Raw genomic sequence first — 26,267 nt, forward strand, 5'->3', positions numbered from 1 at the left:
ATAGTTAGAATGGGGAGAAAGGCACTAAAGAGCCATAAGCTAGTGTTGAACAGTGGTTCTCACACTTTTTGAACAAAGCTTATGAACTGGGGTAAGAAACTCATTAATAACTTCTTGCCTCTTTCCACATCTTCTCCAGCTGCTCTGTGACCTTGCACAAGCTATTTACCTTCTACGAGCCTCTGTTTCCAGTAGGGAAAATAAGAGTGGATAGGTGCTTTAAAAGTATGCTAAGTTGGAGTAGGAGTCGAAGACCAGATTGATGGCAGTGTGAACTCGTAAACCAGGGTTCTCTCTCTGCTCCTTCTCCCACTGAAGACTTCATCTGGATTTTAGCCTTGTGAAATTCTTTTCTTTAGAAGAACAGAAGAAACGTGTTTTTCATGTTTCTTTCCAACCAGAAGGAAAGAGTATGCCCAAATGATTATATTGGCCTTAGTATTTCAGTATTACCCTGAGTGATATCATATGTATGTTACTAAAAGAAGTGAGGTGTTTGGGATGGAAATTTTTCTGTCTCATGCTTTTGTTTCACCATCTTATATTTACTTCAGTTTCTCATTTTCTTGTCTAATTATTTATGCTCACGAAGCCAAAAACCTGACACTTAAATGATGGCATTGTGCAGACTGAACTAGTCGGCACATCTGCTTCATAGTCTTTTTTCCTCCTATGTTTCAGGGCCATCTGTCTATGCTGTCTCTCTCTTCAGTATAATTAAAAGATAAAAGCTTCCTTAAATGTTTCTGAAATTTTTAGAATCTGGATGTTCTTTGAAATTATAGCAGACTTATAGGCAAGATGTTGAAATTATTTTGTTGGTGTTAAATAGCAAGAATACTCTATGAACTCTAACAAGAAGTGTCAGTAAATTACTGTAACCCAGGGTTTTGTTGTGTTTTAAATATAATCGAAGAGATGCATACTTCCTGTAGCACATCCTTTCTGGCAGACGCTAGAGTTGGCATTGTCATCAGAGGATGAACCTTTTCATCCATCAGTAAAGTTTTCAGAAGGGCATGATTACATTTCATTATAAGAAAGCACTAAGGCCCTTAGGCCTAGGCAAGACAGGCACTCGCCCTGGACTCCAGACTTGGAAAACTCCCCAGTGGCTCTCTTCCAGTCACACCCCTCCCATAGGATGAGAAGTGTGCAGGGCCAAGAAATGTCCACCTACTGTTCACCCTCTTTCCTTCAACACTGCACTCTGAGCATCTGGAACCCAGAATTCATGCTCACATGTCCTCAGATCCAATTGCATTCAAGGAGTGGCCAAGGCTGTTTATGAGGAAAGCAAGTAGATGAGCTTAAACATAGGGGATGTGTATCCACACCCACATAGAGCTCCACTCAGTGTCAGACAGGGTGGGGGGTGAGAGGAGAAGGCGGGCAGGCCATAGCTAGTCAGTGGGGGTGCAGCTCTCATCCTCTGCCATCTTCCTGCATGGAACTCCGAGAAATTCAAGAATCCTGAATTTGAACCTCACCTGCTAGGACATTATTTAACAGTTATTCATCTGATTTATAACTTTTAAATGTTTAGACATATAGTACATGGATCTCTGATTGTATTCTCACTCTGAGTCCCAGAAAGGAAGGGACAAGGAGATCACTTGAACCTGCATTTCTCCTTGTGGGTAAGCCTATGTCCATTGATCCTTTGTCAGTTGAATACTGGATTAGGTGCTCTAGGATAACTTTACAGTGATTCCTTTAGCTGTAGTCTGGTCCAAGCTATGCCCTGGCACTAGAATGAGGTGACTCAAAGAGTGCCCCTTGGTTTTGGTGTGCAGTGCTATACTCGAAACTTACGTGCGTGCTGAGCTACCATGGAAGCAAGTGGAAAGATTTAGTGACTGGGGTCTTTAGGGCCCACAGGGACAAGGGAACATGAGAAATTGGATGATACTGTGACCAAAATGATTTCTTAGGATTATAAGTGAATTTCAGTTTTGCACTCACTATTGATCATTAGGTGTTGGGCCTTCACCCCCTAAAATCTTGAGTAAATCTGTACCTACTTAAATATTTTTAGGTTTAAAAAAAAAAAAAGGTGAGAGAATAATTAGGATAAGAAATTATCAGAGTTAATTCCTTTCCATCTCTGTAAATGCTGTTTTATAAGAGAGGAAATAACAAAACAAACCAGCATCATCAGTCTGTCTGGTGTACTATTTATGTCCAAAAAAGAATTTTGTAAGTGAAAATGTTAGTGCTTCCAGAATTCCGATAACAAGTTCTTCTAACTTAAATGATATTAGTTTGTTCTATGTACAAATCATATTTCCTGAGCTTGGGATATTAATTTCAAATATTTTCAAAATTTACAGAAATACTTTGTTTCTTTTTATTTGTTTATACATTAGTACCACAAACTGGGAATTTTCATTTTTCTCTTAAATTAATTTTTTGAATAATGAAAACTTACACCCTTATATATAAAAGTTTTGCTGTAATCATTTCTTAACAGTTAAAATTATATAATTTATATACATATATACATAAACATAGAGAAATAGAATGTATATTTTTCCTGTGTTTATCAAAGAAATATTTCCAAATTATTTAATAGTACTGATATTGTTAAACCTTAAATACTTTGAATTTCAAGACCATTTGGTAAGAAAAGACTTTAGAATGTAGATTTGTGGATTATCAAATATTTTTCACATCTGTAATTTAATTATATAGCTGTGAATATAAGGCTTAAAAGATGAAATTATTAAAATGAATTTAAGGAGAAATAAATTAGGCTTTAATTTCTTAGAATGTAATGCTTTTAATATGTTATAATTACAGATATGAGGAAATAAGACTTAGTGAAGTCATTTTTCAAACTACAGAGGTATTTACAGTTTTAAAAATAGATATCTCAGAAAATAAAATGAAAAAATTTCTAACTTTCAGATATTCAAACTACTGATGAATATTTATTATTTATTTATTTATTGTTAATGTTTATTTTTGAGAAAGAGAGAGAGAGAGAGAGTGTGAGTGGGGGAGGGGCAGAGAGAGAGGGAGACACAGAATCCGAAACAGGCTCCAGGCTCTGAGCTAGCTGTCAGCAGAGTCCACCATGGGGCTCAAACTTAACAAACCGTGAGATCATGACCAGAGCCGAAGTCAGACACTCAACCTACTGAGCCACCCAGGGGCCCCCTGATGAATTTTTAAAGCATGTAGGCATTTTAGTGAAATTTGAGCTTGCCTAAGTATAGAAGCTGAATCTGTGCTTTCACTTAGTCTAGTGTTACTTTATTTAATTTATTTATCAATGAGAGAAAATGAATCACTTTCTAGGTTTATACTACAGAAAGTGCCGGTTAATTTCCAAGGAAGACGTTACTCACGATACGAAGCTTTTCTGCCTGATGCTGCCACCAAGCACTCATCTTCAGGTGCCAGTTGGGCAACATGTTTACCTCAAGTTAACTATTACAGGTAAGGTAAATAAAGGTTTTGGGGAAACCATTTCTTTCCTTATTAGCAGTTGCAAATCAGTACTAATCCTTTTAGGAAGTAACCATTTAGGTTATTAATAAATGCTTCTGGCAGCTGACTGATTAATAGCCAGGTTCTAGGTTCGTAGATGCAGCGTTCCTGCGTGTTGGAGCCGCAGCCCTGCCTTATCACTGTAGGGAGCGAAGAAACTGCCGGTCAGAGAGAGAGCTCCACCAGCACGGTTACTTATTACTGAGAACACTAAGGGAAAGAGGGGAGGGAGTGCCTAAGTGGTCCTTCAGGGAGACAGCCACTAAAAACACATCCCAGTATCTCTTAGTAACCACGTATGGTTGTGTCATTTCGGAAGTTGAATGTGTAAAACTGAAAATGAGCGATGATTAGAAATGATTTCCTTACATGTGCTGCCAGCATAAGAAGTTCTATAAAGATAGTCCTTACTTGAATTCTTTCTCCCTTATTTTCATCCTAAAGTTACTTCATTTACTCCTTTCAAACACCCTTCTTATCCTTCTAACATTTTCTTGGTCTTCTGAAGCTGTAGAAGGTCACATTCTCATGTCAGTTAGTCTTCCCTGCAGTCAGTCTAGCAGACTGCCAGCCGGGGGTTGGTGGGTACAGTAGGTTCCCACAGCACTATTACGTTTCCCTCCTCACCATCACCAGTGCCAGGCTGTCAGTAGCTGCTGTCTTCCCAGTGTGGTCATTGTCGATGTATTATAATTTTACTGGTGGATCAATTTTTAGATGTCAAGGAGCCATGTATAAAATTTTGGTCTTAAAAATGTGTGGGGACTCCTCTTTCTTTGGAATTTGGCTAGCTAAAATATAACACAAGTTCTTATTAGATTCGTGTTTTTTAATAGTATATTGTTGGAAGTAGTTGGATTAACATTTTTTCTTTCAGTTGCCAAAGCAATATATATTAAAAAATTAAAACAGCTCAAAATGTATAAAGTAAAAAGTGAAATTCTTCCCTTTCTTAACCCAATAATCCCAATGGCCATCTGTAACCATTGTTAAAAATTTGGTGCATAACTAACATTGTTATGTAAATACCTTCTTACACCTCTGTGTAAACTTTTGATGTCTTTTTTTTTTTTTGTGGTCCATTACAAAGTTTATATTTTGATGGAATAGATGGATGTCTACATTTATTACCATGAGTCCCTATCATACTGCACATAATAAATGTACATTGTTTATATGATGGGTAAAATATTGATTTGTTAAGTTTATTTCAGCATGCATAGGCTTCAGGTGTGTGTGTGTGTGTACATCTAATGTGTATATGATTCTAATTACATGTTCTCTGTATATAGTATGTGTGTGCATCTCTAGGGAGAATATATAGTTAGAATCATATACATATTAGATGTACAGTTTTCAATATGTAGTGATAGCATCATAATATTTGTATGTTTCATCTTTATTCAGGGCTTTTGAGATTTTTAAAATTGAATTTCTGTGTCATGACTTTTTCCAGGTACTGAAATTGTGAAGCCATATACACCTGTATCTGATTCCTTACTCTCAGAGTTCAAGGAACCAGTTCTTCTCAACAATAAATACATCTACTTTTTGATCAAAATCTATCCTGCTGGACTCTTCACACCAGAGCTTGATCAGCTTCAGATTGGTTCGTATTCTTTTTTTAAACCTCATTTCTGTTCTAGATAAGAGCCCGTGCTATACTTATCCTCTGGTTATATCCATGTGGGAGTCTATCAAATATCTCAGACTCAACTTGTCTGAGACCAAAGTTGTGTTCTTTTTGTCCCACCTAATCTACCCTTACTCCCATATTCCTCATCTTTATTATTTATAGCATCACAGTTCATTTTTGACACCATCGGGAGGCTTGAGTTATCCTTGAATCTTCCCATTTTCTCCCTCCCGATCCAGTCAGCCACTAAGGTCCAGTGAATCTACCTCCCAGTGGCTTTTTAATCTTTTCTTTTCCTTCCCTTCTGCCACCTTCTCGGATCAAGCCTTCATCATCCCTCATGACCTCTAACTGCTCTCTCTCAGTCGCCTCTAATGGAGTCCTTCTGTTTCTCTTTATCTGCATTTCCAAGCTGCCCTGAGGAGAAATTTAATCATGTTTCTCTGCAGCTTTGAGACATCTGACGGGTGTCCATTACTTAACGGTTAAGTCCTCTGCATGGCCTATAAAGACTTTCATGATCTCTCCAGCTGCATCTCTCATGTAACTACTTGTATAAATATAAAGTACTTATGCTACTCAGAGTTCCAAAAACTTGTCACCCTCATTCATAGGTACATGCAGTTGTCTCACGTAGGACACCCATCAGTCCTTCCTCTACCTGTCAGGTACCTTTTTTTTTTAAAGACCCAAACAAAATACCACTTCTTTTATGAAGCTACCCTTCTCGTGAACCCCTCAGTAACTAACACTTTGTTCATAGTTCTCAGATAAGAATAAATAATGTTCCTTCTTTACAAAACTTTGAGTTTGAGGGTAAAGATTGTCTTCCTTATCTTTATAGTTCCTATACCTCAGCATGGCAATTGGCACATAATAGGCTCTCAATAAGTGTACTTTGAAAGAATTAATAAAAAGACTATGATGAAATCTATTGTGATTTCAAGACCCCTGTTCCTGTTTCTATTCCTTTTTCTGTACCTTCAACTTTTAACTGCCTTTTGTTTGACAGTAAAAGTGCCCTTCCTGTTTTTAACATAGCATTAGCAGTGACATCGAGGTGCCAGTGAGATAGGTCATTAAAATTTGGAAATAAAGAAAATTTGTTGCTTTCTGGAAGTTAAGCCAGTCTCTACATAATGGATATGATTAGTCCTCTTTGGTTACAAAGATCAAAATATTGAATATGAATCAGAACCTAAAGAATCTTGGAATCCCTGCAAATCTAGTGAAGGTGACTATCATCTTGTGGTAGCCTGACATGTGATTATAAATAGCATGTGGAAACTGAACCAGTGTTATTATAACCTTTTAAAAGAGATCGTGTGAACAGAGCAGGGTGGAGATTTAGCCTAGATCATGAAAGGGAAAGCCCAAAGAATAAGATGAGTGTTTTTTCAGTTTCATCCAGGGGAGCTAGACATGGCCCCAATACCTGTGTCCCTTGGAGGGACACACTGGCATGATAGTGATAACTCATGAAAGCCTCGTCATGGCTTAAATGAGCTACGCTATAAAATTATTCACGTCTTTGTTTCAACTCCATGTTCACCAAGCAACTCTTATATGATTATTTTGGCCTTCCAAGTGTTCTGATACTGAGAATGAGATGCCCTGGAAGGGGTGTGTGATGTTCAGGTCACTAGGTACAGATAGCCTTTTGTAAATCAATTGCTGTTCTGGCCGGTATACTTTTAACATCTTGTGAACTTGATTAAAATCAAGTATCTTGCCTGAGTCTAGTTTTATGATGTTGAAGGACTGGACTGTTGACAGAACTTATCAAGTTAATGTCATTCTGTGAGGCATCTTTAGTAAACAACCAGCTGACTTTTTCCTGAAGATGTTCTGATCTTATGGTCCTTTTGAACTATAACGGGGAGCTTCTGTTACCTTCTAATACTTAATTCATCAGTTACTGCAAGATCCTTACTATCCCACTGTGGACAAGAAGGAAAAATTATGAACATCCAAGCATTTAAAGAAATAAAGCAAATTATTTGAAATTGTTTTTAAAACATGTTTAACTTTTCTATTTTTAAAATTACATTGAAAATTTCTGAAATGTCTTAAAGGCAGTTCTCTTATATGAGTGGTACATAGTGGTTATATAAAAATGCACTACAGAAAATGTTTTGCTCAAATATTTTTATTCTAGATTGAGAAGTAGCATGCTCTAAGTACAGTTTCTGATCTTGCTTTGTTTTTATAGGTGTTCAATTCAGAACAGCTGTTGTTTTAATAGGTTTTTCAAAGATTTCATGAAGGTGAAGTTAGCACATTTACTAACGTAAGATTTTAGAATACTTTTCTATTTCCATTTTCTCTCCTACTAGTTTTATTGCTATGGCTAAGAATCCATATGTAAGCAGTGAGTATATATTCTCCACCTTGTACTGTGTAAGACAGGTATACATAGACGCTGCTTTTGAGGTGCTTATAATTTAGCTTAGCAATCAGTCCTTTACTGAGAATTTGTACTTAAGTGCTTGTCAGTGGTTTGTAAATTAGAGATTCCAGATGGTTTGGGAAAATAATGTTGGGAAATGAGTGTAATAAAACCTCATTATTAATTTGGTTATAAGGATATAATCCAGACATACTTGGGGGCTTAATGAGTATTCCCCAAACTCCTTACATACCTTAAAGACTAAGATGTAGTCTGAAAGTTATGAATTCATCCTGTTACTCCTCAGTGTTCTAAATTTAGCTAGGCTAACGTCAGTTTCCCTGATTTTTTTTTCTTCTGATTTAGTTTATATTTCATTGTTTAGGAGATTTTGTTTCCGTAAGCAATCCTGAGGGCAGTTTTAAAATATCCCAGTTCCAAGAATTAGAAGATCTCTTTTTATTGGCAGCTGGAACAGGCTTCACACCAATGGTTAAAATACTGAATTATGCTTTGAATAACATACCCAGTCTCAGGTATGTAACTTTATCTTTAATTACTATCCTTTATGAGGCTATTAGATTAGTGTAAGGTATTCTAAATTAATTACTCAGTGGACCTTAACAGACGTATTCTCATTTCCTCATTTATCATTTCCTTACCCTACGTCTTCTAGTCCTAGCTGTTTTACTAACTTGATTCTTTTATTTTTGATACTTTGGGTTACCTAATTGGCATTAAAAAACATTCATGCCAGTTTACGTTTAGACTTTTCCATTCATGCATATTTTAAATGTAACTGAAATAGTTCTCTTTGAGTTGTTGTTGTTTTTTCTTTTAAGGAAAGTGAAGCTGATGTTCTTCAATAAAACAGAGGATGATATAATTTGGAGAAGCCAGTTGGAGAAATTAGCATTTAAAGATAAAAGGTATTAAACCGGTGTTAGCTCTGCACTTAAATATTCAAAAATGTGTAGTCAGTCTAGGCCTTATCTCCTTTGATTGGAGTGTTTAATTAGCCAGGAAGCCCCGTCAAAGAAAAAATAAACTAATCAATAATTCCCTCAATGCAAGTAATGTTAATATCCCTCCCCCAAAGAAATACTGTTCGGTAAGATTAATACGACATCATATATGTATTGATAAAATATATACTGGACGTTATGTTTTAACGTGTTACTTATTCTGAGTTGAGTTTCACTGAAAATGATCTAGTATAGCCAATTTGATGATTCAAGATTTTCTTGCTATAGTGCGTGCAAATCAAATAAATGTGATAAGATGGATCAAGCAAAAATAAATATATTTCCTTACTACAAGATTTCTTAGAGCCTTTGTGACTTTTCAAGAGGGGGGCTTCCTTATGTATGTTCAGTTAAGATTTTCTTCATTTTTGTTTGTCTACATTAAGTCATTAATAGCTGTTAATACTGGTGGTCCTCAGTACGCACCTTGGGGAATGCTGGCATAGGCAATAGAAAAAAGTTCGAGCCAGGCTGAACTCTGGTAGAGTGAGAAAGCATGGGAATCTGTTTCATTGAAGAAAGCCCTAGCACAGTCAGCTGAAATTAGATAGTTGAAATGGGCATATGCCCTATCTCCCCTAAAGAGAGTTAAAAGCAGCAGGAAATTCTGAAGGTATTGTTTGGAAGAGTGAATTGGAGGAGCTGTCATACTTTGTAAAGCGTATCTGTAGTCATCCAAAGCTATGTTTAAGAAATTCAGGACTTCATAAGGACTTCACACAAAATATCTGAAGTAAATATGTTTAAGATTGTACAGGACAGATAAAATTCCAGGCTTTTTGAAAGTTTGAGTTAAAGATGTCAACAACTCAGCTGTTCTGGGACTCCGTTTCTTGTGACTACTTTCCGAACGTCCTTGCTGTGGGAATGAATGGCCACCTTTCGTTTTTCCTCCCTCCTGTCTTCCATCCTCTTCCCCTCTCTCTCTTCATAAATAACGTTCACAAATTAAAGATGACCTGACTCACTTATCCTTGAAGTATTGAGTCTTCTTACATATTTAAACCATAAACCTAAAAGTATTTGTATTTAGGTAGCCGTACGACAGTTTAGAGCATGATTTAAAGAAATACAAATTCCTAGGTTTCCAAGCGTCTTTTTCACACTTTTGAAAGTGGAAAGTTAGAAGCAGCATGTATCACAAAGCCTAAAGCCTAAATTCTGGTTTTCATTCTACCCTTCACCAGCTTGGACCTTACTCAAAAATTACTTAGCTCTGTGGGCCTGTCTCTTTATCTTCCAAATGAAATAATGACATCTTTCCTACTTACTTCGTAAGGCTAATGTGAGGATTGGAGAAGATTGTGTAACTGCTTTGGAAACTGAAGCCCTACCTCAGATATTTGAATTGTGGCTTAGAAGAACTCTACGTACATGCGTTTCATTTCTGCATTAACTGAGCTCCTGTTTTCCTGATCAAACATTTAAAAGAATTTAAACAGCATTGCTAAGCTTTTTAACTGTAGGGTTGTTTTAAAAAAAATGTTTCCGGCAGCGTTTTGACAAAGTTATTTTTGAACATAGTTCCCTTGTACGAGAGGATCCATTTGCTATTATTTTCATGAACAGACATTGTACTTTTAGACTTTCAGTAGGAGCTAAACTTGATTTAAGAAGTACTTGGTAAAAAGAAATGTGTTGACAGCCTCTGAACATAAAGTGTGTTTTCTTTTGTTTCATTCTGTTTTGTTTTGGTCTACATAATTTGGGTTGGTGGATTGCATAGGCTGGAATATTGAGGGTGAGGAAAGGCCCCTTTTTTTTCATATCTGGATGCCTGGCTCTAATAGCACTCACCAGGTGAGTGGACTCTCCAGCTTGCTGAGAGAAGTGATGACGCTCTGACTTCTGGCCTACTTTATCCTCCCTCTTCTCCTTCTGTTTCTCTTCTTGCCCTCCCCTCGTGCTCCTGGGCGCTCGCTCTCTCTACTCGCTAATCTCCTCCTTCTTCTTGGAGACATAATTGTCCTTGCTTGAGGCACTCTGTTGGCATGGACTTCTAGTGTTGTATGATTGCCGCTCCCTGGAGACTCGTGTCATGCCCTCACTGGAAAACAAAAAGGCCATGCTTGTATGGAATGTTTACCAGGAATGTTACCATATTCTGAGGCTTTATGAGAAACCCAGCCTTAAAGGCTTATTGATGGGTTTTTAGCACTATTGTTGAGTCCCATACAAAAAAGGAAAGTAAAAACTCAGATTTAATATAAGGTTATTTTAATTAGTCACATCTGTATTTTAGTTAGTATTTAAGGGCATCTTTTATGTATTAAACCATCCTTTCCTACATCTTGACTTTCCTGTATCACTCCTAATTTTAGTAATAAAGTTTCTGATGACAAAATGTGACACCTGAACATACTAAAATAATTATTGGGTTGTAAATATCTTTTTAAAAATCCTTCTAAATTTTGTAGTTAAAGCAAGTGAAATACCTTACTGTGTAGGATTAGGTCTCAGCCTTCCACTCAGTCCTTGTGGAACAAGAAGGGACAGATAGGATGGATATTGAGGCTAAGATATGATCTAATACTCTGATTTTCAGCGAGCATGCTATGCTATGCTTGTCCTCCAAGTTTATCTAGATAATATTAACAGATGAAATTCTTAGAAAAATCATTGCATAATGGGAGCTTACTAACCTTGTGACCTTGGGCAAGTTATTTGATCTGACTGAGCCTCAGTTTTTCCGCTTGTAGAAATAAGGATATCAATTACCTACATCATAGAATTATTTGGCTACAGGGGTCAGTGAGACAGTTTGTGTAGGTGCCTAGCCCATAATTAGCGTATTTGTAACATTGATTCATTCATTAAATAAATGTGAGCTCTGCTATGTGCCTCTCTACACAGGGGCACAACAGTGAACAAGATACTATGTTGGCTTATTTTCTCATACAATCCAGGGAATGTATCTCTTCATTTACCCACCTTGCTAAACTTAATAGAATTGCAAAACACAGGTACACTATAAGTACTTTTATGGGATGTTTCTATTTCAGTCAAGTTTCCATGTCATTAAATATAAAATTTGAACAGAAAACAGCTTACTTGAATTTTATCCAATTATGTCCAGTAGTTAGGACTCCATTCACAACATTTCAAATCTAGCAAAATCTCACACATTTATTTTTCTTAAGAAATTTGAGAGGAAACAGAAGGCAAAAATGTGTGGTAGTAGCTATAGTTAATTACTATGTAAACTGGGATCCAAATTAAATTTCGTTTATCTCTCTCTTGACCTCTGAACAGTGTTATGCATGAGGTCCCATCCCTGTAGAATGCCCTAGCTCTGTGAGTTCTCAGCTTTTGCAAAATGATTTTTGAGGGGCGGGATAGCTTGACATTGAGATTGACCTCTGGACAACATTTTGTAATATATAAATTTTTTTTTTTAATGTTTATTTTTGAGAGAGACAGAGACAGAATGTGAGTGGGTTGGGGCAGAGAGAGAGGGAGGCACAGAATCTGAAGCAGGCTCCAGGCTCTGAGACGTCAGCACAGAGCCTGACGCAGGGCTCGAACTCATGAACCGCAAGGTCATGAACTGAGCCGAAGTCGGACGCTCAACCGACTGAGCTACCCAGGCACCCCTGTAATATATAAATTTAATAGGTATTTTCCCTTCCCTTTCAAAACAGTCATTTTTGGAGAAAACCTTCTTTTAATAAAGCTATCTCCTTGTCTCGCTCTCTGACACACACGTGTGCACTTATACACACTCATCTTTTTATTTTGTTTTTTAAATAATGTAGTCTTAGGGCTCCTGAGTAGTTCAGTCAGTTAAGCAAACGACTTCAGCTCAGATCATGATTTCGCAGTTCATGTGTTCAAGCTCCATGTTGGGCTCTGTGCTGACAACTCAGAGCCTAGAGCCTGCTTCAGATTCTGTGTTTCTGTCTTTCTCTGCCCCTCCCCTGCTTGACATTCTCTCTCTCTCTCTCTCTCTCTCTCTCTCTCTCTCTCTGTCAAAAATAAATTAAAAAACATTAGAAAAAAATTTTAAATAATGTAGACATACTGATTAAACTTTTTATAACTACATTTTCTACTTAGTATATTATGCACATTCTGTGTGTCGAATATATTAATGTTTATTTATTTTTGAGACAGAGAGAGACAGAGCATGAAAGGGGGAGAGTCAGAGAGAGGGAGACAGAATCAGAAGCAGGCTCCAGGCTCCGAGCTGTCAGCATGGAGCCCGACGCGGGGCTCAAACTCACGGACCGTGAGATCATGACCTGAGCCGAAGTCGGACGCCCAACCGACTGAGCCACCCAGGCGCCCCTGTGTGTCAAATAGTTTAAACCAGTTTTTGTCTGCCACCTCAATCTGCCTCTCCACCCTGTTCCAATGACTTTAGGGGACATTTATGTCTGAAAACATTTTTTATCATCACAACGGAGGGCATCTAGTTGGTAGAGTCCAGGAATGCTGCAACATACTACATACACACAACAATCTCCCACAACAAAGAAATAACCAGCCCCAAATTCCAGTAGTGCCAGTTGGGAAAACTGGCACGTTACCGTGATTTTTAATAGCTGCACTATATGCAGTCATGTAACCATACCATGACTTATTTAACCAATCCCCTGCTGTTTGGCATAGTGATTACAAGCTGCTCTGTACCTCCATAGACAGGATAAAAATTCATCAGAAGAATCATCAGGTCACAGAATACCAAGGCTATTGATACATTTTGGCAAATAGCCTCGAGAAAGGTAAATTACCAAGCACAGAATATTGTACTCCCCACACTTGATATGTTAGTGTCATTATTTTTCCTTTAGAAAGGATGAGGTTAATGTTTAGGGCATAAGGGAAGGCGAAAGAGAAAGGGATTCCAAGCAGCACAAGGACAGGGGATTGTGTACCCCGTTATGGGCACCGGTGGACCAGGCACATCACTTCAGTCACTTGTGTGCTCACTCTTTGCAAAATGTGCTTAATGTTGGGGAAAGATACAAAATGAGTAAGAATCCCCAAGTGGTGGTGAAGTTCTCAAGTTCGGCAGTAAGTGTAAAGTCTTGAGAGGAATGAGTCATATGTCCTAGAAGTCTAGGAGGAGGAGTGATTCTGTGTTTGTGAGGGTGGGGATGTCAAAGCTTCATAGAGGAAGGTCTGGGCTTTGGGGAGCAATTAGCATTTCTGTGAACAGGAAAAGAAATCTGTATAATAGGATTTTTTATAAGCAAAAAACCAAGAGGGCCAGTATGTTGAGTCCAATTATGTTGAACTGTGTGTGGAAAGGAAAACAATGTGAAATAACTTTGTAAAAATAAAACCATTAATTATATACATATTAGAAGGAGTCTTAGTGGTGATCACTTCTAATCCTCTTATTTTACAGTCAACGAAACAGGGTAGTTAAAATCTGGCAATGGAAGACCTTAAGCGTAATTCCTGTATTACACTTAATACATGGGAAGTTCCAGCAACCTGGGAAGCACATCTCCCTTTATTACTGACAGGGTCTGTAGATAATGACTATGTTTCTCTACCCTCGTGTCAGCATTAAGACTAGCGATGTTTCAGTCTAATTGAGATAGCAGATGCCGATGATCTCAGAGGCACAAGTACATTGGAAATGTGCCTGAACCCCTTTCTTTTTCTCCAGCCTGTGATGTGCTCAAATATGTGGGCCCCTAATATGGACCCATAAGGGACTTTCTTCCTCCCAGATGTTCCTCAAATGGTGTGTTTCTTGGAATGTGTTTTTTTAAACGTCCATGTGTTCCCCTGACCAAAGGGCTCTGTGATTAATTAAGTCTGAGACAGAATGTGTTCTATATTACCTTCTTGAAGATTTGTTGCGAAGTTAGCATATTCAAGGTTTTGAGAAATTCTGAAGAAATCTATTTAACTTTTCTTAACCCAGTAGTCCCGTACTCATTTGAGAAGTTAGCCTTCTCTCATGGATTACCACTCACATCTGGAAGAACACTAGTGTTTCATCAGATTCATTTTGAGAAATGTCTCCGTAATATGTATATTTTATCAAATTTTAACCCCTACCTGTTTATTTTGTGAATTATTACCCTATGAGCAAATAACTAGTTTTCCTGTTGTTTCTAGTATTTTTCTCTTTTTGGTTTTTATTTTGATTCCAGTATGGTTAACATACAGTGTTTTGTTAGTTTCAGGTATACAATATAGTGATTCAGGAATTCTGTATGTTACTCAGTGCTCGTTGTGATGGGTGGGCTCTTAATCCCCTTCACCTGTTTCACCCATCTTCCCACCCACCTCCCCTCTGGTAACCACCAGTTTGTTCTCTATAGTTAAGAGTGGCTTCTCGGTTTCTCTCTCTCTTTTTGTGTGTATGTTTTGTTTCTTAAGTTCCACATATGAGTGAAATCATGTGGTATTGTTCATCCATCAAAAAATGAAATCTTGCCATTTGCAATAACATGGATGGAGCTAGAGAGTTTAATGCTAAGCAAAGTAAGTCAGAGAAAGACAAATACCCTATGATCTAGTATTTTTCTTTATCTAGAGAAATCAGGAAAAGCTGGGGCTCCAAATACCCTGAAATACCCTTCTCTAGGCAGTGACTAATCACAGAAGCTTTCTGAGCAGAAAGTTGTAAGATGGGTTCTGGGTTTTTAGAAGAACTAATATAGCCATGATGTGTCAGATAGATTAGGGCTAAGGATATTAGAGCAGTATTTTAGTCGAGAGATATAAAGGCCTATTGCAGAGTTGTGGCAGTAAAAATAGGAAGGCAGGAGATATGTGTAAGAAATGTGAAGGAGGTACATTTTGGAAGCTGATTGGCCGGAGGGGGAGGGAATCAGTTGTTGATGACTGCAGGCTCTGCAGTCATTTTAGATTGAATGCATACATTTGTATTTCAAGACTTTTCATCTTGGATCATTATCAGTCTACTTTAAAATAATTATTTTCAACATGAATAGATACTTCTCTAAAGAAGACATCCAGATGACCAACAGGCACATGAAAAGGTGCTCAACATCGCTCCTTATCAGGGAAATACAAATCAAAACCACACTCAGATATCACCTCACGCCAGTCAGAGTGGCCAAAATGAACAAATCAGGAGACTATAGATGCTGGAGAGGATGTGGAGAAACGGGAACCTTCAGGCACTGTTGGTGGGAATGCAAATTGGTGCAGCCACTCTGGAAAACAGTGTGGAGGTTCTTCAAAAAAATTAAAAATAGACCTACCCTATGACCCAGCAATAGCACTGCTAGGAATTTACCCAAGGGATACAGGAGTACTGATGCATAGGGACACTTGTTCCCCAATGTTTATAGCAGCACTCTCAACAATAGCCAAATTATGGAAAGAGCCTAAATGTCCATCGACTGATGAATGGATAAAGAAATTGTGGCTTATATACACAATGGAGTACTACGTGGCCATGAGAAAGAATGAAATATGGCCCTTTGTAGCAACATGGATGGAACTGGAGGGTGTTATGCTAAGTGAAATAAGCCATACAGAGAAAGACAGATACCATATGGTTTCACTCTTATGTGGATCCTGAGAAACTTAACATAAACCTATGGGGGAGGGGAAGGAAAAAAAAAAGAGGTTAGAGTGGAAGAGAGCCAAAGCATAAGAGACTCTTAAAAACTGAGAACAAATTGAGGGTTGATGGGGAGTGGGAGGGAGGGGAGGGTGGGTGATGCGTATTGAGGAGGGCACCTTTTGGGATGAGCACTGGGTGTTGTATGGAAACCAATTTGACAATAAACTTCATATATTGAAAAACAAATAGTAATTATTTTCACCAGCTTGTTTACTTCCATTGACATTTAGACCACATAGGTATTTACCAGAAGCAGGTCTACTTTCTCTCGCCCACTTGCTCTGTTTTTATGTTGCTTTGTTTGCACTTAATAGATTATCTAAATTTATTTTCAGGTAACCTTCTCAAGAGTTCTAGTCCTTTCCTGCATGTTGAGATCACAGGGCAGAAAAGAGTCTCAGAACATTTCCTCTTATGCCTCACGGCTACAATTGTTGCATACAGCAAATTGGCCCTTATTCATAATAACCCAGAAGAGAGGATTCCATAGTAATCACCTGTATCTTAATATGATAAAAAGGAATGCTTCTTTAAAATATTCTTGAGTCTTAATTTGGTATTGCTCCTATCCCACTTTAAGCTCTTCTAATCCTGTAGCGGCTAAGCAGGAGAGCATCCTCTTCACAATATCCCTAAAAATTATATTCATGTGGCTGTGTGCTTTTTCCATTAAGCGCCCAAAAATTATGGCCAAGGGACCGCTGTGTGAATAAATACGAAATGCATGGGAAGGTTACACCCTTTATGTAAGGATCTCAGTTATTTATCACCCTTTAGTAGATGCCTGCAGAAGGTATGCCAATGACTAGGCTTTTTTTTTTTTTCTTTTAAATATCTCAATAAAGGAAAATTAGGTGAGAGGGACACCAGTATTAATTTATAGATCTTAGCAGTTTTATTCCAGTGACCAACTTGTTGGAAATAGAGCCAGAGGAGACAAGTTTTTATTTTAATTTAACCAGGTAATTGCAATCTTTTATCCAGTTGTCTGTGTATAATTAATTGGAAATGTCTTAACATAATGGTTCTGCAGCTGCTTTTGGGTCTCCTTTGATGATCTGCTGAAAGGCTATGGATCTTCTCAGAAAAATGCACTTATGAATTCACATACATTTTTTAATGTGATTTCATAGATGCCAGCATATGACTTTGTTCTTCCAGGCACAGTTTTGGTTTTTTTGTTTGTTTGTTTGTTTGTTTGTTTGTTTGTTTTTTAGCCAATATGGCTTCTTTGTAAATAAGTTTCTTTATTCCTTCAAGTATTTTTGCACACTTACCTCAAGCCAAACCCAGAGCAGTGTACAAATAGTACATTCTGGAATTATCTAAAACTATTTTAAATTTTAAATGCCAGCAACAAAAAATAAGTTAGTGAAAGAAAGTATTTGGGGAAGCTGTTTTGTACAGAGTAGAATAGATTGCTGCTAAAACCACATGGGGACCTTAAAGGTAAGAAATAGAACATCATTCTGTAGGGTTTTTAAATATAAAATCAGAATATTAGAACAGAGATGATATAGTTTTCCCACCTCATTCTGCAAATGAACAAATAAGACCAAGAGGCCTGGGTCTGGGTGAGAGCCTGGACTGGTTCTCCGGGCCCCTGCAGACACTCAGCGTTGGCCTGTGCTGCTCTGTGCCAGTCAGTTTGCAGGCACCTTACTGAGCTGTCGCACAGCGACGTGAGGGCGGCGGCACCGGCCACGTCTTGTTTCTGTTCTGACATGTGGCTCCCTGGGCCCCCTCACAAGAGAAACTGTTCGCTTCTACTTTTTCTTAAGATTGATGTTAACGTATGATTTATTTCTACTCGTCTTGAGAAAGCATCTCAGTTATTCACTAGGAAATGTAGAAAGTCATTTGATCTGCTAAAAATGGTTAAGAATGAATTGTGTTTGCTACAATGGAGAGCAGGTACAACATAACATTTTTAATTTACTGTGATTCTTTACCAGCATTTCACTTAACAGATCACAGAGCTGTGGGAAGAAATGGTCTGGATGGAGTACGTTGTGAGATTTGGTTTGATGTTCTTCTCTCTCATTTTAATTCTGTACCCATTTTTTTTTTCTTTCATGTGTTTCGTTTCTTAGTATCTGAATGCCTCCTGTGTGTTGGCCACTAGGGATGCAGTGACAGCCAGAGCGTGATCCTTGCTCTCATGGAGCTTATGATGTAGCGGGCAAGGTAGACATTAATAGGATAATCATCTTGATCACCACATATTTACAGGCTGAAGTAAGGGCTGCAAAGAAAAGGGAAAGGAAAGCATTCCTACAACACATATAACAGAGCACTGTGGGCTGCAGTGCTTCCCCCTTTGGAAATGATGCTTGAGCTAAGAACTGAAGGAGGGGGGGTGCTTAATAGAAGCATTTCAGGAAGAGGATGGGCAGCACGTGAAGACTGAGCCAAGTAGACACACAGTTAGTAGCCAGGACTTGGTGAGGATATGCTTATGGCAGGTGAGGCAGAGAAAGGTCTCCTGGATGAATCCCAAGCTCCTGGCTTTTGCAACCAAGTGGACCATGGCGCCGTTCACAAAGATAACCTCGGGTGTGGGATAGGGAGATCATAAGTTGATGTTGAAGACAGCAAGAAATGAATCCAGTAGGCTCTTGGGTCTGGAGCTCGTTGGAGAGGTTTGGGTCGGAGATTAAAACGCACATGCCAATGGTAATTGCTCTGTTCTGTGATTTATACAGGCAGATTATGAATAGAAATGTGGAGTTCTTTGAGATCCCTTGGAACTCTCTTTCTAGTGAGTTCAGTAAATAACGCCAGATTACTCTTCTTATTCATAGCAAAAGTTAACCCTTAGTAAATACGGATTTACCTATATGTTTTTGTTAAACTTTTGCTTATCATCTGTTCTAGTGCTTTTCTAGCAAGTGTATCAATTTATACATTTCATACACTACAGTTTAGGTATTCAGTTGTTCTCAAGGGGAAAAAAAGAAAATGTTTTCATGAACTTAAAACATGCTAATAATATGTTCAAATAATAGACTTAAAAAAATGTTTCTTTCCTCCAGATTTGATGTTGAATTTGTTCTCTCAGCACCCACTTCTGAATGGAATGGCAAATGGGGACACATTTCACCAGCTCTCCTTTCTGAATTTTTGAAAAGAAGTTCAGACAAATCCAAAGTCCTCATCTGCATTTGTGGACCAACCCCATTTACAGAACAAGGAATACGGTGAGTAGCAATGTGGTATGGAAAAGAATGCCCAACACTGTGAAATGAAAATCTTCCATAAGAAGCAATTGACTTAGCTCTGTTCTTCCCATTCATACAAACCTGCACTACAATAGTCGGTTACAGCCTCAGAAAATAGTAGTTTTTAACCTTCATGCAGGTGAGAGGTTGGAGGCCAGGATTATGCATAGAGTTAGATGTGGATGATGATCATTGCTAATGACTGGCAGTATGGATACATGGTGCCACTTTCTTATCTGGGACATAATTAATAAGCATTGTTCATCTCGTTGCAGCTTTCCACCTTTCTTCATTCTCTGCAGTTAGGCAAAAGCTAGTAAATAATACAGGGATTGAAAGCCAGACGTCAAGACAAAAGGAGAGACTAGAACATAAATAAGCTAAGACTCCAAGTTGACACTGGATGACGAAGCATCAATGGTAGTGTCCATCTTACTCGAAATTCACCTGGCTCTGATTTAAATCTAAAATGACACTTTAAAATATTTCATTATTTATGTAGGCACTGTTGGGTGTATAGATGATTTTAAAATATGACTGCCTCAACTACCCTGTTTTTCCTTGTTTGAGATATGACTAAACCTCACATTTTCTGGTTACTTTTCTCTCTCACTATTTTTAATTTTAATTAAGAAACATATTGACCTCAGTACATACATTGAGAAATGTTTCTCTCTATGTTGAATTTAAAAAAGTATTTTAATTAAATTGAATTTTATTTCTGGATTGTAATACCTTCAGAAAAAATGTTCTTTTGTATAAGCACTCTCAACTTCAAATTTTTTAAAAAATTACTGTTTAAACTTTTAATCTTTCAAAGCTGGAACAAAACTATTAAATTTATAGTGAAGACTAACAGTATGATTTGAAGTAAAATAATTTTTCAGAAAGAAAAAGGCTAAAGGCTACATTCTTTTACTTTGTTGACAATGCTATTTAAAAAAAATTTTTTTTTAATGTTTATTTTTTTTGAGAGAAAGAAAGAGTGTGAGCTGGGGAAGGGGCAGAGAGAGGGAGACCCAGAATCCGAAGGAGGCTCCAGGCTCCAGGCTGTCAGCACAGAGCCCGACGCGGGGCTCGAACTCCAAAGCCCCAAGATCATGTCCTGAGCCGAAGTTGGATGCTTAACTGCTTAACCGACTGAGCCACCCAGGCGCCCTGACACTGCTATTTTAAATGTATCTTAATGCTTACTTCATAGCAGACTGCAATTTAATTACCATTTTAAATGATGTGAATCATAAACTCTTCAGCATTGAAAGAGACTGTGTCTTTAAGGCCATTTAGCCCAATTAACTGACTGAGGAAGAATCCCTGGTACAGCCTCCTATTAGAAGTGTGTTGTTTTCTCCCATGAACAACGGGCTATTTGCAGGCTCTTCATTTGCATACCCATTTCCTTGCATTCAGGAGCCTCAGTCTATGTGTAATTGAACAGAAGATAGCCAAGATCCTAGTACTTCTGCATTTATAAAATTGAATGTAATCTCTACAGCTTTATTTTCTCAGCTTTACCTCAGAGCTAATCTTTCCATGCTGCTAGCTGGCTTGCCAGGAATTGCTCAGGGGGATCACTGGTCATGTATGGATCCCTGCTTTTGCTCACAGTTGAACATGCTGCACAGAATTGCCTTGTGAGATGTAGCTTAATTCAAATAGTACAGACATACCTTTTTTTTATTTCTCTCTACTTACTGTGCTTCACACACACTGCATTTTTGTTACATACTGCAGATTGTGGCAACCCTGCATCACACAAGTCCATTGTTGCTGTCCTGCCAACAGTGTTTCTGTGTCACATTTTGGTAATTGTCACAGTATTTCACTCTTTTGCATTATTCTCACGTGTGTTATGATGATCTGTGATCAGTGATTACAACTTGCCGAGAGCCCAGACGATGGTTAGCATTTTTTTTTTTTAGCAGTGAAGTATTTTTTTAATTAAGGTATGTACATTGTTTTTTAGACACAATACTGTTGCACACTGAATAGACTGTAGTGTAAATAGAACTTTGCTATGCATTGGAAAACAAAACAATTCACTGGACTCGCCCTATTTTGATATTTACTTTATTGCGAAAAACAAAACAATTCATTGGACTCGCCCTATTTTGATATTTACTTTATTGCAGTGGTCTGCAAGCTGAATCCACAGTATCTCTGAACGTGCCTATACTTGGCAGTTCATAGCCTCTGCCCTGTGACTTGTAATTTAGGACTGCTGTTTCTTTGATTTCCTCGTCTCGATCATCTTAATGAATGTCTTGTGTCTCTTACTTGACATTTACGTGGGTCTCTTATTAGATCATAGGTTTTGCTGTCCTGAGAAATGACTCCTTTGGGGGCGATTCTCACTCCTTCAGGCCCTCCAAAATCTCATGTCTGCTACAGAAGTATAACCATTTCAAACACAGTCTCCATATTTGGTGAAACTTCGTTAGGTTTGTATATGATAAGAGAAAGACTCAGAAACTGATTTTATTGTGATATAAAGAGCAAGATAATCACTTGCTCAGTAAAGGTGCTTTCATCTACCAAATCCCCACTGTGTTTGTGGCACAGATGAATAAAACAGGCTCACACTGTCTAGTGGTGGAAGCAAATGCGTGCATTAATAACTAAAATATGACTCTGAATATCATAAACCCTCTTACTAGAGGTGGAACCCAAGTGTTAAGGAAATTCAGGAAGAGGCAAGTTACACCTAGGCTGGTGTATTGGAGGGAGAGTTGCTGCATGGTCGGAAAGACCTGTTGTTTGAGTGACGGCCAAAATGCTGCCAGTCACAGGAAGTGGGGAAGGGTTGGATGGGCCGAGGAACAAGCAGACCCATTAAGGGGCAGGTATGCAGAAGACTAGCCTGGTGTGGCCAGGCAGGGACAGAAAGTGTGGCTACAAAGGTAGGTGAGTCCAAACAGTGAGAGGCTTGACCATTGCACGGAGTTGGCCCCGTGACTCCTGCGCACACCCTTACTTTGTCTGAATATGTGTGTTTGCCTAGAAGCCGCTGATTTGAGTTTGAATCCCAGCTCTGCCACTTGTAAGCATCTGTAATCACAAGTCACGTGTCCTAGAACCAAATACTTAACCTTTCTAAGCTTTAGTGCACTCACCTGTACAAGGGAATAAATTATAATACGTAGGAATGTGAAGTGCATAGCACAGTGACTACATATATAGCAAGTACTAAATAAATGTTTTTATTTTCGACTTCGTTTTCTTCTTTTTTACTGAAGTATAATTAACATACAGTGTCATATTAGTTTCAGGCATACACTATGATTCAACATTTCTGTATGTTACTCAGTGCTCAACCTGTTTCACCCACCCACCCCCCTCCCTGCCCCCCTCTGGCAGCCTACAGTTTGTTCTCTGTATTTAAGAGTCTTTCTTTTTTTCTTCTTTTCTTTTTCTTTTTTTGGTTTCTTTTTTCTTTGTTTGTTTTGCTTCTTGAATTCCACACGAGTGAAATCATACGGTATTTGGCCTTCTCTAGTTTCAGCAGCATTTTAAACAGAGCTACTTCTAAGATTTCAGTCTCTATACTGTTTTCCAAATTGAATTATACTTCAGCAACATTTCTGCTTGTCTTGTTCAGTTTGGGAGAATGAGGATAGAGTGCTGGGGGATCAACTCCTTACTTTGAAAACTGGTGAATAAAGGGGGGGGCGGGAAGCATGTAGTCTGCCTTTTCTGTAAGGTATGCCACTGGGCAACTACATAATAAATTAGCAGATGTTCGTTTTTCCCTATAGAATTCCTCAGCTGATAAATGAAGAAAGAGTTACAGGAGTATCACCAACTTCAGTCCCTCATGAACTAATGGGTGTATACGTAGATCCCCAATGGTTGTTAGCATCCAAAAAGAGAGGCAACCAGGCATGATGTTCCTCTTGATGGAAGAACACTACCTAGGAGATAGTCTTGTCAAAAAGAATTGAAACTGTATCTGATCAAGCCTCGAGATCCAATTATTAAAATGTGGGAAATAAGAGACACAGCAACATATTATTAAAGTATACCACAGAGATGCAGCAAAATGGAGACTCTGGGTGGCACAAGACCTAAAAATCTGGTTTTGTCAACAAAGAAATCACAGGATGAAGAGAGAGAGAGATGGAAGGGATCTCGCAGATCAAAAGATACCTAAAAGACATCAGCTAATCACACTGAGTAGATTTTAGTTGGCATTAAACAAACTTTAGAATTATGGCATTTATGAGACAGTTGAAAATTTGAACACTGACTAGATATTTGAAGAGAAAGTGCATACTAAGCGGGGAAAATGAAAAAATACTATGGTTATGACGGTCAACTTTGATCTTCTTTATTTTTAAACATTTTGCCAAAGAAACATGTACTTTTTATTTGTTTTCCAGGTTGCTGCGTGATAGGAACTTTTCCAAAGAGGAGATCCATAGTTTTACAGCGTAATGAAGAGCTGTCATTGTCCTTTATTCAACTGTTTTGTCTAAATTTGTGATTACTTAGTATTTTTTAAGAGAACATTTTTGTACATACTAACTAAAAGGTTAACTAGAATCCAGGTTTCAGTTTCTTTAATGAAATCAAATGTTCCTTCAGTAGAGGCAACTTGTTGACTTTATTTTGTACCATAACTTATTTTGCTATTGATATTTGACCTGGAATCGACCATGGCAACAAGTACATACAGGTGTCTTTTGTGATGAGTCACAGACTCCCTTACCATTTAAAGTGTATCACTGTACTACAGTAAACTCTGGTGTTTTATGACATGATAAAGTAAATGATCATTTTGATCACATTTCTATGCTGTAAAATGTCTTATTAGCAATACAGATTAAATTTTACATTGCACTGTTAACTCAGGAAATGATCATTTATGTCCTTGTTATTAACTATTAAAACATGGAATGTTTTAACTTATTAAGTGATCGAAACATTGTGTGTGTGTGTGTGTGTGTGTGTGTGTGTGTGTGTGTGTGGCATTGATACCGAGTAGAATAAACGTATACTTAAGTACTTTTTAATTCTTGTGGTAGAAATGTGTTTGAATTCCACAATATTGGATGGGTGTCTAAGGGGGACTTAAAAAGGCAGCAGGAAAAGATTCTGGAGACATTTCATATCTGCAGCTTGCAATTAGATGTGTGAGAGAGTCTAAGAGAATCTTAACAACTATTTCAATTCTTAGCCAAAATCAGGGGCAATCAGGAAATGTAATGAAACTGTAGCATCTGGTCCCATGACCTAAAATAATCCTTTGGTGCTCTGGAATGGGTTAAATTTTAATTCTTTTTGAGCCCATCTAGAACACTGTGTCCTAAATGGTACCTTCCCTGGCTGGCTGCTTTCCCCACAGCTGGTAGTTCAGCAGGGAGCCCTCGTGAGCTCTGGTGTGTGGGTGATTCATTCTTTCCTCCAGCTGCTGTGCGCAGCCTTCAAATATTTTCACAGATTGGGATTTAGCAGAGGGTATCAAGAAGAGTCACCGTGAGCTTTTTCTGAGGAAACTGTTCAATGCATGGGTGGCTACTGCTGAAGCTAACTCAGATTTTTTTCAGTCTTAGTCAATACAGCAGCTCTGTGTGCACAGAAATGGGGGTGCAGGGAGCCAGCTCCAATTTTCCTGAAAATGATGTGAATAGCGAAATCTTCACTGAATGATATACTCAGGAGAAATACAATAGATTTGCATTCCTGAAATGACAAATACCCAGTTGATGAAGGCGCATGTGTGCAGGTGGCTGGTGGAATCCTTTCCTGTGCCTTCCTCTTCGGTATCCACCTCCAGCCACACTGTCATTCACTCAGGCAGGACAGAGCCGTCCTGAGCCCTCGTGGCTAACACGAACGTTCTCCAGCTTCTGCCTCCCTGCCACCTCCTTTTTCTCCTCTAAGAGAGATCATGAACTCTCTAGGCACGCCTGTTTTGTAGTTTATTAGTAAATCTATCAATTCCACCTCATCCAACAGTTGTCTCATCTTTTCTGTCCTTTTTTGTCTCCAATCCTTTTCTAATGACCTCAAACAAAATCCTGTTTCTTTCTTCCACATTCCTCTTCTTACTGTGTTTTAAAGCAAAAGGGAACCCATAATAAGCATCTTCTGAGCCTGTGTGTTACTTATTCCCAAATTGGAGTCTCTGAGAATCATTGAACTTCAATATTCAATATCCAGACATCTCCTGGATGCCACATGGATGTTCCACAAGTACCCCCTCTCCCATAATCAACTCATACCACGGGCATTGCTCCCCAAGCCTCTCCTCTTGCATTCTCAGATTCACTGGGATTACCTTCCACCTAACTGGCTCTTCCAGAACCATTTGGAACCAGTGTCTTTCCAAACTGACTTCACCACAGCAGCTAGCCCTGCCCTATCATCCCTCAACTGGATTAGGACAGTCGCCTGGTTACAGTCTTGATCTCACTGAAATCCATCCTCCACTCTAGGGTCTTCTCGAAGGCCTTAGAGAGAAAATACCCTGCATAGAGCTTCATTCTCCCATTGTATACAGCAATATACTGAGGGGCACAGGTGGAAATATGGATTGTAACTTCTTTTTTGATCAAAGACTAAGACTTTTTTGATCAAACATTAAGACTCCTACATCACATGTTTGCAATAAGAAAAGGGAATTCAAAGTCACTTTTGTCTAAGAATTCTGCTTGCTTGCTTTAAAAAAAAAAAAATGTGTTGATGCACCTGGGTGGCTCAGTCGGTTAAGCGTCCGACTTTGTCTCAGGTCATCATCTCGAGGTCCATGGATTCCAGCCCCATCACAGGCTCTGTGCTGACAGCTCAGAGCTTGGAGCCTGCTTCAGATTCTGTGTCTCCCTCTCCCTCTCTCTCTGACCCTCCCCCACTCATGCTGTCTCAAAAATAAACGTTTGGGGGCGCCTGGGTGGCGCAGTCGGTTAAGCGTCCGACTTCAGCTAGGTCACGATCTCGCGGT

At 38.5% G+C, this 26,267-nt stretch overlaps 1 protein-coding gene and 1 pseudogene across 3 annotated transcripts in view; both read left to right on the top strand.

Moving 5' to 3' along the window:
• Positions 1 to 24,235, top strand: part of LOC123608680 (cytochrome b5 reductase 4) — a 100,650-nt gene extending 76,415 nt beyond the window's left edge. For 2 of the 3 annotated variants that reach the window (XM_045498928.1, XM_045498926.1), the window contains exons 11-17: positions 3,304 to 3,444; positions 4,952 to 5,104; positions 7,906 to 8,056; positions 8,363 to 8,449; positions 19,142 to 19,306; positions 23,083 to 23,206; positions 23,707 to 24,235. In XM_045498928.1, the coding sequence (XP_045354884.1) occupies positions 3,304 to 3,444; positions 4,952 to 5,104; positions 7,906 to 8,056; positions 8,363 to 8,449; positions 19,142 to 19,306; positions 23,083 to 23,206; positions 23,707 to 23,718 (833 nt within the window). In that variant the 3' untranslated portion in view covers positions 23,719 to 24,235. The remainder of the gene's footprint in view (positions 1 to 3,303; positions 3,445 to 4,951; positions 5,105 to 7,905; positions 8,057 to 8,362; positions 8,450 to 19,141; positions 19,307 to 23,082; positions 23,207 to 23,706) is intronic. The other variant, XM_045498927.1, reaches the window with a different exon arrangement.
• Positions 24,236 to 25,042: 807 nt separating this feature from the next.
• The window catches only part of LOC123609924, a 72,350-nt pseudogene continuing 71,125 nt past the window's right edge, over positions 25,043 to 26,267 (top strand).

The sequence above is a fragment of the Leopardus geoffroyi genome, chromosome B2 (assembly GCF_018350155.1).
Source record: "Leopardus geoffroyi isolate Oge1 chromosome B2, O.geoffroyi_Oge1_pat1.0, whole genome shotgun sequence".
NCBI classification, from domain to species: Eukaryota; Metazoa; Chordata; class Mammalia; order Carnivora; family Felidae; genus Leopardus; species Leopardus geoffroyi.